We start from the raw sequence: 14,215 nt of genomic DNA on the forward strand, positions 1-14,215 counted from the left end.
GCTATGCCAGTGGACTAAGGGGAAGTCCAGAGATGGCCGCCACCATACCCCCCCACCTCGCAGGTTGTATGGGTTTGTCCCCACAAGTCTGGGGGAGATCAGAGAGATTGGGACCGCCGTCGTGGCATTTCACTGCCATGCACAGGAGCAGGAGACTCCCACTCACCCCCAAAAAGAGAAACACAGTGTAAGGCAATGTTAGAAAACTTTAAATACAGGATCAAGATCAAATCGGTAAGGCATCACAGATTGTAAAAAGTAACCTGGGCTGCATTCGGCATACAGGATGACAAAGAGCAAGCGACGGCCTTGGGGAAGTGGTATCGGGGTGGCCCAGCACACAGCCTGGCCTGGAGGAGCAGTGCCGACTGGGGTGGAGCACAGCCTGCAGGCTCCAGGCATTGCTCTGAGGTTGAGGTGACTGGGTTGAGCCCTGGGGCTCCCGTGCTAGGGCTCCTGTCACTGCCATGCCCCAGCTGCCGCTCCTCCCAGCCTGGTTCTGTGGAGGGCCAAGCATCCCCTGTGCAGCTCGCTCACCAGCTCCCCCCAGGCTGGGCTCCAGATAGTCCCTGCCTTGAGCCGCTGAGTCTCTCAGGGTGGTCTCCACCCACCGACCCAGGGCACGTGGTCAGCCAAAGTCAACGACTTTGCTGTCACCAGCAGCCTCGGTTGCCCCTTCAATACTGCACCATTCTCTACATTTGGGGGTTTTCTAAATGTCATCAGTGATTCTAAAATGTCTAATGTAGAGACCAAAACAATGTTGGAACCACTGGTGAGATTCTAAACCAAGGGGTTTAACAGTATGTTTGATGTTTGGCTGGACCATACAAACCTACCATTTAGTAGGTTTAAGCTAAGGGTGTAAACTTACAAAAAAAAAAAAAAAAAAAGACTTTTGAGTGTTACACAGATGTGTCTGCTCACAGTCCATACAGCTTGAAGGCCCTCAACCTCCCCCCAAAGAACGCAAAGCCAAATGGAGAGACCACAGCCCACCAAGCTGCTCACCCGTAAGCCCTGGCTTAGGGGTGCCAGCAGGCCAGCCAGCCTGGTTGGTCAGCTTCCAAACTGTGGTTCCAGAGCAGACTTCATCAATTTTCAAATGTCTGCAAATAAAGTTCTCAAAACATGGGTGCCTTTACCAAGGGAGGGGAAGGGAAAAGGACACATAAATGCTGGCAGCTGGTGACACTCCCCTGAACCAGTCCTCCACACGCTGCGGGCCCTGACCAGGGAGAGGAGGGAGCTGTCTGTTACCACTCTTTCTTCTTTTCATCCATGGAGACACCCCCTGGGCCCAGGGCCACCACCAGGAGCAGGCCTCCGATCACAGACATGGTCTGGAAGAAGTCGTATTTCAGGAAGTCATGCATGGGCTTGTAGACTGGAATGGTCCAGAAGGCGTTGAAATACACGTTGATAGCAAACAGCCAGACGACAAGAGTCAAAGCTGCCAGCTTGGTTTTGAAACCAATGGCCACTAAGATCATTAGAGTCGTGCCCACAATGTTCTGGATGATCTGCAGAGGTAGGAAATAAAGTCACTCAGATGAAAGGTCAGGAGGAGAGCTGGGCCGTTCTTTTTGTGCACATGGCCCAATGAGTAGGGCACAAAGAGTGGGAATGACAAGCTGGGGGGAAGTAAAGCGATGCTTCTATAATACTATGAACCAGGAGTGGTGGCGGTTTCTAAATACTACTTACTAAACTTGCAACCAATCTTGTGTCTATTAAAGATGGGATGACGTGATTTTGGTGCACCTCTCCCAGTGGCACTGGGGGGAGGACTTTGCGGGGGACACAGCCCTTGAAGAACAAGTTCAGTCACTGGAGCAGCTTTGTTTTCAAAGTAGACTCTCAGGCTTGCTTGGCTCTCACTTGTGTCACTCTGCATTACCTCGGGACCCTGCAGAGTTCTCACCAGCAAGATGACCCTCATCAGTTAGGACCTACCTATGGGCCTTCAACTTCCTGGATTCCAGATCCATGATCAAACCAAACATTATGCTCTACTAATTATATTTTGTAAGTTTCCCTGTCTGTGATATTCAGCTAAGCAGTAAGAAAACAGGCTGACGGGGCTGGGAATATGGCCTAGTGGCAAGAGTGCTTGCCTCCTACACATGAAGCTCTCAGTTCAATTCCCCAGCACCACATATATGGAAAACGGCCAGAAGGGGCGCTGTGGCTCAGGTGGCAGAGTGCTAGCCTTGAGCGGGAAGAAGCCAGGGACAGTGCTCAGGCCCTGAGTCCAAGCCCAGGACTGGCCAAAAAAAAGAAAACCGGCTGAGAATAAAATATGTACCAAGAAGTAGGCTGTTACTCAAATACCTGGAAATGTCATTTTTAAGCTTGGGTGGTCAGTAGGTAAGAAGCTACACTGTAGGAACAGGGCATTCAGGGCAATCGTGGCAAGGGCTCAGGAGCTAAGAAGACAGTCTGGAACTTCTAACTTCCTTAGTGACTGGAAGGCTGATAAAAGCAGGAGTAGTGAGGCCCTGTGAAAATGTGGACAAAGCACCACGAGAAGGACAGCAAAAGATACAAAGAACTTGGCTGCACGATGGCCAGGCCTACCACTTAGCAGAATGTACATCTTCACTTGGCAGAAGAAATTTAGAAGTAAAGTGCTCAAGACTGGCTACTTCTGGATTGCTTCCAGTGAAATGGGGGAGTAGAGAGGACTTAAGCCTGGATGTGTAAACTAGACACCAGTGGTTCACACCTGTAATCCTGGCTCCTCAGGCGGCTGGGGTCTGAGGGGTCAACGCTTGAAACCAGCAAGGGCGGAAAAAACAAGTCTTTGTATGTGTAAGCATGCATGCATGCGTGCGTGCCTGTGCACACACCAGTACTAGGACTTGAACTTGGGATGTTGCACTTTTGCCTGGCTTTTGACTTCTGTCCAGTCTGGCTTTGAACCACAATCCTCAGATCTCAGCCTCCTGAGTAGCTAGGATTACAGGCGTGAGCCACTGGTACTCAGCTTGTTAAGACTCTCACTTCCAATTAACCAACAAAACCCCAAACTGGAGGCATGCCTCAAGTAATAAAAGTGCTAGCCATGGTCAAAAAAGCCAAGAGAAGAGCGCAAGATCCTGAAAGGTTATATACTACTGGCACGCACGCACGCGCACGAACACACACACACACAGATTCAATTTATGATGAAAAGAAACAATGGAATTTGAAATAGTCTCTGCTTGGGCACATGGTGGAGGATAAAAGATCCTATCAGCCAGCCAGCCACCCAGGAGGCCCAGATGAGACAGGAAAGTCTGTGGGACTCTTTTCTCCAAATAGCTGGAAATGGAGCTGTGGCTCAAGTGGTAGAATGCCAGCCTTGAGCAAAAGAGCTTAAGGACAGCGCCTAGGCGCTGAGTTTAAGCTTTAGAACACTAACACGAACACACACACACACACACTCACATTCAAACAAAGAAAGCAAGTGGAGGCTGATTTTTTTTCTAACGGGGGCTGAATTCTTTTTTCTAAACACGGTCTGGCTATGTAGCATAGGGTAGCCTGGAATTCACGATCCTCCTGCCTCGGCCTGCTGAGTACTGAGCTCACAGGCATGTCTCCCCACATCCAGCCAAGCACTGTGTTTAGTGTGAAAGGTTTGGGGAAGACTCGAAGTCTCCCGGCAAGAACAGACTCATTTACCAAGAGGACCGTGTGTGTCAGTGCAGTGGGTCTGTCACAAGGGAGATGATCGGTGTGACCCACCCCACCCAGCCACCCGTCATGGAACTTTGCCTGGCCAAAGTTCCAAGCTGGCTGTGTTCCCGAGAGCTGGCATGCAAAACAAAGCGTATTCAGCAGAGGCAGGAGAGAAGTCAGGAGCGGACCTCTGGCGAAGGTGGGAGATTCAGACTTAGATCTGTTGAGAGGCGGCTCCCTGGCAGAAGTGAGCTGGCAGGTGGGCACGGGAGAATGGGGCCCTTTGAGCAGGCAGGAGTACTCACAGAAAAGAAGCTGGCATCAAAGTGAAGGAGCGTCATGAACATCAAGACCAGCAGGACTCTGCCTCCAAGCTGCATGTACTGCTTGGGGGAGCTCTCGCGCATGGTGGGGACGCCCGCGAACATGCTCTTCCCTTCAGAACGGGACTCCGCTAAGAGCAGCAACAAGCCTCCTCCCAGGGCCAGGTTCCTGAGGAACAAAAATGCCAGCTAGAAGCTAAAGCTCCTGGGGCACCTGGCCAACAGGCCAAGACCAAGGCAGATCTGGCCTGCGTACAGCCAGGTCCAAGCCACGTGTCAGCCTCCAGTTGAACTGTCAGTGAGGAGCCACGTGCAGGTACTCAGAACCCAGTCCTGGTCTCCATTCTCACAGAACCTCCGTCGGGTCAGGAGAGAGGACTCTCTCTCACAACAGTGCTAGGGCTCCAGCTGCGGCAAAGGCTCTGCTGCACCCACTACCACCCTGGGGGAGGTGACCAGGGCGCCAGAGACAGAGGTGAAAGGGGGAGAACTCCCACCTGGGAAGCACCTACCTCATCAAAAACTTCAAGTCCCACAAAATGCTGTAGGCAATCGTCTGAGGGGATGAAAGAGAAACAAACTTCTGTTAGTAACATTAGCCAGTTGGTGCAACGTAGAGAATATGAAATACATAATCATGTTAGGACATGGAGGGCAGACAGGAGTGCAACAATTTGATTCCATATGTCTCAGAGTGAGGCACGGCCCTTGAACCTAACCATCAGAGCTATGCCTAGGACTTCCTGGAGAAAGTGATTCTGAGGGGCTGGGAATAGGGTCTAGTGGCAAGCGTGCCCTGGATTTGATTCCCCAGCACCACATATATAGAAAACAGCCAGAAGTGGCGCTGTGGCTCAAGTGGCAGAGTGCTAGCCTTGAGCAAAGAGAAGCCAGGGACAGTGCTCAGGCCCTGAGTTCAAGGCCCAGGACTGGCAAAAAAAAAAAAAAAAAAAGTGATTCTGACACCACCAGCCTGGACTGAAAATCTGCTTTAAGTGTGTTTTATTCCTTTTAACAAGGCATTTCTGCTTGCAGAAAATTCAGGAAAAGACAGCCCAGTGCCAGAGCTGGCACCTCCTTGGGACCAGCCTCTAGAGCCTGTAAGGAGGAAATGCTGGTCACCTCTCCACGGGGAAAAGGAGCTGGAGGCAGTCACACCTGCAGAGGGTGGATGAAAGAGCTGGCTGGATGCTCAGCTCCGCGGGAGCGAAGGAAAACGACAGCCAGCCATGCGCTTCGTGAGCCTAAGCGGACTCTACAACGAGAGCCACCTGTGCCCCTCATACCTGCAGTGCTATGATTCCAAAAAGCCCGAAGCAGGCATACTGTACGAAGTTCCTGCTCAACACCAGAATGCAGCCAGCTGGAAAGAGGGCAGCAAGGGTTAGGACAACTGCACACGGGTTCTGGCAAAGCCATACCGCCACCCCACCTGGCCCTCTGGTCTAGCTGCAGACAAAGCACCCCTCCCCAAGCCAAAGGTAACTTCTGGGAGGCTGAATGATAAGCAAGGCACACAAACATGTTATCTGGACTTGAACTGTCCAAAACATGGGTGCCTTGCTGGAGCAGAGGGCAGGCCGCCTCCCGCATCAGTGTCCCACCAGGAACAGGACACTGCTCGACCATGGACAGCTTTTCTTTTGTGCCAGTCCTGGAGCTTGAACTCAGCCTGATTGCTGTCCCTGAGCTTTCTTCCTAAACACTAGTGTTCTACCAGGTGGCCCACGGCTCCTCCACTTCCAGCTTTCTGGTTATTCACTGAAGATAAGAGTCTCACGGACTTTCCTGCCCAGACTGGCTTCGAATTGTGATGCTCGGATCTCAGTCTCCTGAGTTGTGAGCCACCAGCACCCGGCTTCCATGGACAGCTTTGACCAGGCTGGAAAGTGCAAGTCTCCTCTCATCCCAAGGCAGGAAAGCTGCTGCCCAAAGCCTGTCTATCAGGAGGAGGAGGCGGCTCTCAGGCCCCCTTCGTGCTGACCTAAATCATCTCCTTTCCAGACACTTTGACTTCTTTAGCCACTGGACTCCATCGAGGACTGTGTCCGACTTCTTTAGCCAACCCCAAAGCAATGAGCCCAGAACTAGGTACAAAATATCCACACACAGCCTGGTAGCTCACGCCTGTAATCCTAGCTACTCAGGAGGCTGAGATCTTATCTCCAGTTAGCCACCAGAAAACCAGAAGTGGTGCTGTGGCTCAAAGTGGTAGAGTGCTAGCCTTGAGCAAAAGAGCTCAGGGACAGAGCCCGGGCCCCACGTTTAAGGCCCATCACACACACACACACACACACACACACGCACACACACACGCACACACACACGCACGCACACACACACACACCTGGCAGAACCAGTGTGGACCCACCTGCGCTGGAGACCCTCAAGTCCACAGGCATTGTCCCCCTGACCACCGACCCTGTGCTCTCGCACGGCATTACTGGGGGAACAAGCTCCAGAGCCACTTACTCAGCTGTCCGAGCAGGTTGAGGAACACGAAGGAGGAGGCCAGCAGGTAGCCACAGCTCCAGGTGGTGTCGATGTAGTCCCGCTGCTCACTCCACTGGAACCACATACGGATGCTGTCCTCCAGGAAGGTGCTGATCAGGCAGAGGCGCGCCACGTGAGGCAGGTACTGCTTGGTGACTCGCAGGAACTATGGGGGCCACAGAATGTGCTGGTGAGGTGGCTGCAGCCCAGAGCCAAGGACCACACGGGCCCTTCCCGGGGCAGGTGAGGGACAAGCCAGCACTGGGCCAGAACCCTCGCGCATGGTGACAGCCCTCCCCACGGCAGGCAGGCAGGCAGTGCACAGGTCACCTCCTCCAGGGGCTCCCCGGCAAGTGTGGATACACAAGAATCCACACCTCTGTCCCAGAGCACAGACCCCATGGGGCAATGCCCCAGTCAGGACCACAGCTGCAGCTTCCATGTTCAGTTAAAAGCAGAGCAGATCAACTCTTGTTGTTGTTTTGCCAGTCCTGGGGCTTGAAGTTGGGGCCTGAGCACTGTCCCTGGCTTCCTTTTGCTCAAGGCTAGCACTCCGCCACTTGAGCCACAGCGCCACTTCCGGCTTTTTCTGTTTATATGGTGCTGAGGAATCGAACCCAGGGCTCCAAGCATGCTAGGCGAGCACTCTACCGCTAAGCCACATTCCCAGCCCCCCAGATGAACATCTGGAAAAGCACCAGGGTCCTCCGCCTCAGCACCCTGGTGTCCACAGCTGTCCTGGGCACTGGGGGATGTTCAGCAGCTAACACCCCTGACCTTCACCCACAGATGCCATGACAGACCCCCCCCCCCGCAACCATGGTACCAAAATGCCTCCTTCACTGCCAGAATCCAGCTCCTTGTGTTATGCTAAGGGCAAAGTGAAGCTCAAAAAGGATGAGGGCTGGGCACGGTGGCTCACACCTATAACCCTAGCTACTCAGGAGGCTGAGATCTGAGGATGTCGATTCAGAACCAGTCAGGGCAGGGAAGGCCGTGAAACACTGATCTCCAATTAACCACCAGAAAACTGGAAGTGGTGCTGTGGCTCAAGTGGTAGAGCGCTAGCCTTGAGCTGAGGAGCTTAGAGACAGCACCCAGGCCTAGAGTTCAAGCCCCACAACCAACAAAGGACAGGGGACCCACCCATGGGATGACGTGTCAGGCAGAGTCCACAGGGCAGAATCTGTCCCAGGAGCAGGCGAGTGAAGGTCAGTCACACAGGCCTTCTTAGGGCTGACTGGGCCATCACAGGAATGGAGATAGCACATACCAGTTCCCCAATTACAGCATTTTAAAAAGTAGTTTCAGGCCAGGTGCTGGGGGCTCGCACCTGTAATCCCAGCTACTCAGGAGGCTGAGATCTGAGGATCACGGTTCAAAGCCAGGCAAAAAGGTCTGTGAGACTTATCTTCAATAAGCTGCCAAAAAAGCTGTTAAGTACAGCTGTGGCTCAAGTGATAGAGCGCTAGCCTTGAGCAAAAATAGGCCCAGGGACAGCACTCAGACCCTGAGTTCAAACCCCAGGATCAGCAAAATTAAAAAAAAAATTTTTTTGTAATATTGTTTCAACGGCTAGGAATATGGCCTACTGGTAGAGTGCTTGCCTCAGATACATGAAGCCCTGGGTTCGATTCCTCAGCACCACATATATAGAAAAAAGCCGGAAGTGGCGCTGTGGCTCAAGTGGTAGGTAGAGCGCTAGCCTTGAGCAAAAAGAAGCCAGGGACAGTGCTCAGGCCCTGAGTTCAAGCCCCAGGACTGGCACAAAACAAAACAAATTGTTTCAAAGCCTCAAAACCAAAACCAGAGGCAGGCACTGGTGGCTCACACCTATAATCCTAGCTACTCAGGAGGTGGAGATCTGAGGACTGAAGCCAGCCTTGGCAGGAAAGTCTGTGAGACTCTTACCTCCAACTAACCACCAAAAAGCTGGAAGCAGAGTTATGGCCTCAGTGGTAGAGTGCTCACCTTGAGCAAAAAACTCTCAAGGACGGCAGAGCTGCCATCTCAGCTAAGAAGCACCTGGGTATTTAGGTAAGCCTTCAGTATGCGGAGGGTACCGTGCGGGCAGGGAGGAGAAGCCACAGTCCTGGCTTCAGACTGACCAGACCTGAGTCTTTGTTGATCTACACATTTACTCTTTTTCCTTTCCTTTCACCTTTCTGTGTGTGTGTGTGTGTGTGTGTGTGTGTGTGTGTGTGTGTGCGCGCGCGCGAGTACATGCTAGTACTGGGCTTAAATTCAGGGCATGGACACTGACTGCCCCTTAGCCTTTTTTCTCAAGGCTGGTACTCTACCATTTTAGCCACAGTTCTACCTCCAGCTTTTTGATGGTCAATTGGAGAGAACTCTTGTGAACTTTTCTCCCTTGACTGGCTTCAAACCAGGATCCTCGGATCCCAGCCTCCTGAGTAGCCAGGATTACAGGTGTGAGCCATTAGCATCCGGTACCCCTACCGAAGAGGTAGAGGAAATCAATGAGAGACACCAAGAGCCAACTAAGCACTTTGGGAGTAGGAGCACAGGTTACAATTCCTTTCCCCTTCTGTGAAGATAAACGATTCAGCACTGCTCTGAGGACTGACCTGCGCTCTGTGTCCCCATGGAGCAGCCCTGGCAACGACATGGGACTACACCTTGTCTACACCTGGGCAAAAGCCACCACACCAAGAAGTGTTCAGCAGAAGCTAGGCAGGTGGCAGCAGGACCTCCAGGGGGTGGACCCCAAGACACCAGGAGCAGACACCAGAGGCGTTCTGACTTGCTTCCAAATGAGCAGTAAGCTGCTGTGGCCAACATGATTACACAGGGGCTGTGTGTGCCCACCCCGGTGAGCAAACCAGCCCCACCCAGTAACGCCGGATCCGCCTCAGCGTAAGGACTTTCACTGAGCATGCTCATTTGCCACCAGTCTCAAGACTGAGGACGTGTTCAAAGCCTCCTGATGAGTCTGCTCCTCTTAATTGGAGTGTCTGGGTCAATAGGATTAAAGAGCAAGAGGAGGGGAGGATGGGGGGCAAAGAGGGGCAGGTCACACCTCCTTTCCCTACCAGTATGGGTGGGAGATCAACACAGTGATTTGCAGAGCTGCAGAATTGTGCACTGAAATAAGCATGTCTGCCGCTTAGGCAGCTCTGATTTCAAAAGCAAGCAAGAAGGGGCTGACTGGTCCCTAAGTCAAGTGGGCACAAGGTGCCTGTGAGCCGATCAGGCCCATTTTATACGCGTGCTGGCCACACACCCTTCCGATTTGGTCCCCCGACTTACAAGGTGCCGCTCTCGAAAGCGTCTCGTGGCCCATCCTCTCACACAGGCAGGGCAGCAGCACGAGGTAGGGGAGCAGCCATCATGCAGGGCTGCAGGCCACTGCCAGTGTCCCACACATCGGCCCATGCTGGCCATGAGCAGCTGAGCCTGCCTGTGCACACGGCTCTCACCACACAACTGCACGGCCTGCAGGAGGAGGCGCGTCAGTCCACCTTGAGCCTCACAACCAGGAAGGATGTGGCTTACAGCAAAGCACCCAAGTGGCTGAGGAAACGAGACCAGGAGCTGAAAGCTTACAACTGCAACCCTGACTGTGAGACCTAGGATCACAGTCTGAAGCAGCGCAATTAACCAGCAAACAGTAGAGCTCAGCCTTTAGCTTAAGAAACCTAAAGCAAGAGTGTAAAGAGCCCTGAGTTCAAACCCCAATGCCCGCGCGCACACGCACACCTATGAGGAAATCTGTTGGTCTCACAGGGTTACCAACAAAGAGACCTGAAGGGGTGAGAAACAGAGTCAGACGTGACCCAGACAGGACTAGAACACAGGGATCACAACCCCATAGTCACCTGAAGCAACACGGCACACAAGCACCAACATCCTGTCCGTGTGCCAGACAAAAAGTAACTGAGAACACAGTCCTCGGCTCATGAGAACTTAGAGGAAAAGGCAGCTTTGGGATCGCGGGATTCCGTGGCCCACCGCCTGTGCGTGGGCCCTTCCCGTGCCGCTGTGGCAGAGGTGGCGTGGGGGGCGATGGGGTCAAGGGCCCTCGGCCTCACAACAGCCTGATTTCCCTCCCAAGGACCTGGGTGTGATAAAGCTTGACAGAGGTTGGGCATGTGGCTTAGTGGTAGAATGCTTGCCGAGCATGCGTGCAGCCCTCAGTTTGATTCCTCAGTACCAAATAAGCAAGAAATAACTAATACAAGTTTGACAGAATCCTCACAAAGAGGAACGGCGTGAATCACCTTCCGAGAAAAGCCTCTACTAACTGGGCTCCCCTTTGCCTCCCAATGCTCCCCAGAAGGGGGCGCTGGTTTTTGAACCTCTAGTCAAGACCGGAAAGCAAAGGAGTCAGCTCCCCAATCTTTCATGGGACAGGGCTGGAAGCCCCTTAGCAGGGATGACAGCGCTCAGGAGGAAAATGCTCAGAACCCCCACCCCACCCCCATCAGCAAAATGTACAACAGCTGGGGACACTGTTAACAAGCCAACGAATGCTAGACACAGGGTCCAGGGGACCTTGAAAAGGACTGTTGTCCTGGTGCCCCTAGTTAAACAAAGGCCCTGGCCATCTCCTAGCTCCCAGAGCTAGGGTAGCTCTGCCACCCTTAAGGACAGGTAAACCACCAGAAGGCACAGCAGGGAGTAGGGCCCCCTGCAGCTTTCCTCGTCACCTTGGTGACAGCCACTAAGTAGAACCCATTAAGTGCTAACGTTCCTGGTTACTGGTTGGTACAAATGGGCTGAGAGGCTACACTGCAGCCTAGCAAGCAGCAGCTGTAGGGCACTGATGTTATCTTGAATTGCTGATTTCTTGAGTTTCTGGTCCCTTCTGATCTGGTCTCCAATGGCTTCCCTCTGCGCACCCAGCTCCTGTGGAGAGCACATCTCAGCACTTTCTCCAGAGCTTGGCTTCTAGGGAGGCAAGAGGACACCGTCCCTGGCTGCCAAGGGCAAGGAGCTTGATGCCAGGGGCAGAGATGAAGCTCGGAGGACTCTGCCAGCAGAAGCCAACCACTGTGTTCTCTGTGGACTGGCCTTCCCACATCAGAAGGAAAGGTCACAGTTCCACCAGGCAGGGAGGATGCTGGCACCTGGGTGACAGGAGGGCAGTGCAGGCCGTGGCTGGCCTTCCTCTGCTGGGAGGATGAGGCCAGGGCCCGCCTCCCACAGTGAGGAGGTAACAGCGCGGTGTGCACGGGGGGCCTGGTCTACTCAGTACTGTTACTGCTACCAGAGTACTCAGGTCTCCGCTGGAGCAGCCCAGACTTTCTGGGCAAATCCCATCACTTCACTCTTGCTTTTGTTTCCTGCAGACAAGGTTAGATAGAATGGACCCAGGACATTATCTGACAGTGATCTCAGTGATAAGTCTTTATTCTCTCTCTCTGCAAATTACAGCCTCTCATTTAGAAGCCTGGACTCTCAGAACCTTCTTTACTGGAAGACAGTTTTAAAAATTACAGGTGAATATTCAAGACAAAAGCAGCCCCTCCCCCCACAGCTGGGTCAGAGTTTGGTGACAAAACCATGTCAAGTGGCTTTGTACCCCATTCCCCACTCACAGGTGGCACAGAGGGTCTTGATCCTGGTTCAGAAGATGAGGAGTCAGTCATGCCTTGCCCCCCCAGTGGCCACCGCCCTCTGCCAGCAGCCTTACAGACGCTCCTGAGACATCCTGTGCCACCCCAGCTGGACTCCTGTGCTGGAGGTAGGAGCCCTTCTGCACCTGGCATGTTTTCTAAGCAGCAGGGCCTCCTGCCACACCAGCCAGAGTGCCAGACCCTGGAAGCAAGGGGCACAGGGATTAGCCTGGGAGCTGGAGACCCAGGATTTCCCCTGGACTGATGCCACTGACAAGTCCAGGAGCCCAGGCAGGTAGAACCTTTCTCAGTAACTTGGCTGTAGTCAGTCCTGTGTCCCCACCTGGGCCTTTTAAGTCCCATGATTCTTTATGCTTCAAGCAAAACAAAACACAGGGAGAAAAAGATTACGTAAAGAGCTCCAGAACTTTCCTCAGTAGAAAATCTAACATTTGATAGTTGGCAGCAGCTTGATTGGAGACATTTTATCTGGGTTTGGTTATGAAATTCATCTGCAAAACTGAGGGTTTTCCAGGCTGAAGAGCAAAGTGCGTATACATACCTCTCTATTCCCTCAGCTAACCCAGCCATCTACTTAGTGAGCTGCTACTTAAGGAAATAAAACTGGGTCACTAGAAAATCATACCAATGCTGGGTGCTGGTGGCTCACCCGTGTAATCCTAGCTATTCAGGAGGCTGAGATCTGAGGATTGCTGTTTGAAGCCAGCTAGGGCAAGAAAGTCTGTGAGACTTTTACCTCCATTTAACAAAAAAAACAAAAAAAAAAGCTGGAAGTGGAGCTGTGGCTCAAATGGTCGAGGGCTAGCCTTGAGCGGAAATGCTCAGGGGCAGTGCCCCAGCCCTGAGTTCAAGCCCAAGGAATGTGTGTGCACGCACGCACGCACACACAAAATCACGTCAATGAAAACTAACCTGGCCCACCTGAACCTTGGGAGCTGTCTTTGTGGGGGATGCAACTGTAAAGTTGTGTCTTTAAGCAACCAACCCCTGCCTGACCTTAGGAAAAAGTATTTCCTCCAAGTTGGTTTTGAAATACCGGCTCACCGAAAGTGACACGACAGAACAGGGGTGGAAAGAGGCCACCCGTCCGAGAGCAACCCACCTGGCCCGAGGAGGCTCACTCCTTTACACACGCCCGCACACGCCCGCACACACAAAGCCTCCCGACGTCGGTGCCGGCGTCACTTTCACCGCGGGCACTGCCACAAATAGGCTAAGTGAACCCGCAGGAGGGCTGAAGCCAGCCCAGGCTGCGAACCTGCAGACATAACGGGGCGCCGGCTTCTCCAGGGGAAGGGCTCCCCTCTACCCACCCCATCCCCGCCCCCCGGGCGCACACCCCGGGCCGGGCCGGGGCTGCGGCTCCTCCGGGGTCGGGTCGGCCCGTCCTGCCCGCGGTGGCCTTGGGCCTCCCCGGGTGCCCATGCCACCTGTGCGCTTCTGGAAGGACGCGGGGCGCGCGGGCTTCCCCTCCTGCCGGCGGCCCGGACGCCCGTTCACCGCAGCCGGGCAGAGTCCGGGCCGCGGAGGGTGGGAGGGAGGGAGGGGACGGGCGGGCGACCCCGCGTCCGGCGCGCCGGGCCAGAAAGGGGCCGGGGGGCTCCCGGGGGGCTCCCGGGACCGGGCGCAGCCCAGCGAAGGCCCCGGGCCCAGCCCCGCCCGCTCGCCCGCCCGCCCGCCCTCCAGGGCGCCCCGCACCGGCCGCCCGCGGTTCAAAGGGCAGAGGGCGCCCGCCCCCAGCACGGCGCCCGGGAGCCCCCCGCCCCCGGGGCCCCGGCCCTGACCCCAGCCCGCCCGGCCCCGGGGGGCACCGGCCACCCCCCCCCGGGCGCCCCCGGCGGAGGGAGGCCGCGCCGCGGACCGGGCCGGGAGGGAGGGAGGGCGGCGGGAGAGCGGGCCCGGGCCGCGCCCGGGGACCGGGGCCCGGGGCCCGGCGTGCGGGCGGCGGGCCGCACCTGGTCGGCGAAGTCCTCGGCCGTGCCCATCAGGTCGTTCTGGCCCATGGCGGCGGCGGGTCGCTGGCGGCTCCGCGGCTCCTCGGCGCTCGCCCGCTGCGGCCTCCACAGGAAGTGCCCGGCGGCCGGCCTCGCTGCGCCGCGGCGGCTCCAGCGGCTGCCACGTAGGCCGAGCCTT

At 54.8% G+C, this 14,215-nt stretch overlaps 1 protein-coding gene across 1 annotated transcript; it reads right to left on the bottom strand.

Moving 5' to 3' along the window:
- Nucleotides 1–188: 188 nt before the first annotated feature.
- On the bottom strand, nt 189–14,191 carry Surf4 (surfeit 4). Its single transcript, XM_048345730.1, has 6 exons — nt 14,038–14,191; nt 6,462–6,648; nt 5,276–5,352; nt 4,502–4,545; nt 3,972–4,158; nt 189–1,523 (listed from the first exon to the last, which is right to left on the bottom strand). Exons 1-6 carry the CDS (start codon nt 14,083–14,085, stop codon nt 1,257–1,259), a joined length of 810 nt encoding a protein of 269 aa, XP_048201687.1. The 5' UTR covers nt 14,086–14,191; the 3' UTR covers nt 189–1,256.
- Nucleotides 14,192–14,215: the final 24 nt, after the last annotated feature.

Source organism: Perognathus longimembris, chromosome 1, assembly GCF_023159225.1.
Source record: "Perognathus longimembris pacificus isolate PPM17 chromosome 1, ASM2315922v1, whole genome shotgun sequence".
Taxonomy (NCBI): Eukaryota; Metazoa; Chordata; class Mammalia; order Rodentia; family Heteromyidae; genus Perognathus; species Perognathus longimembris.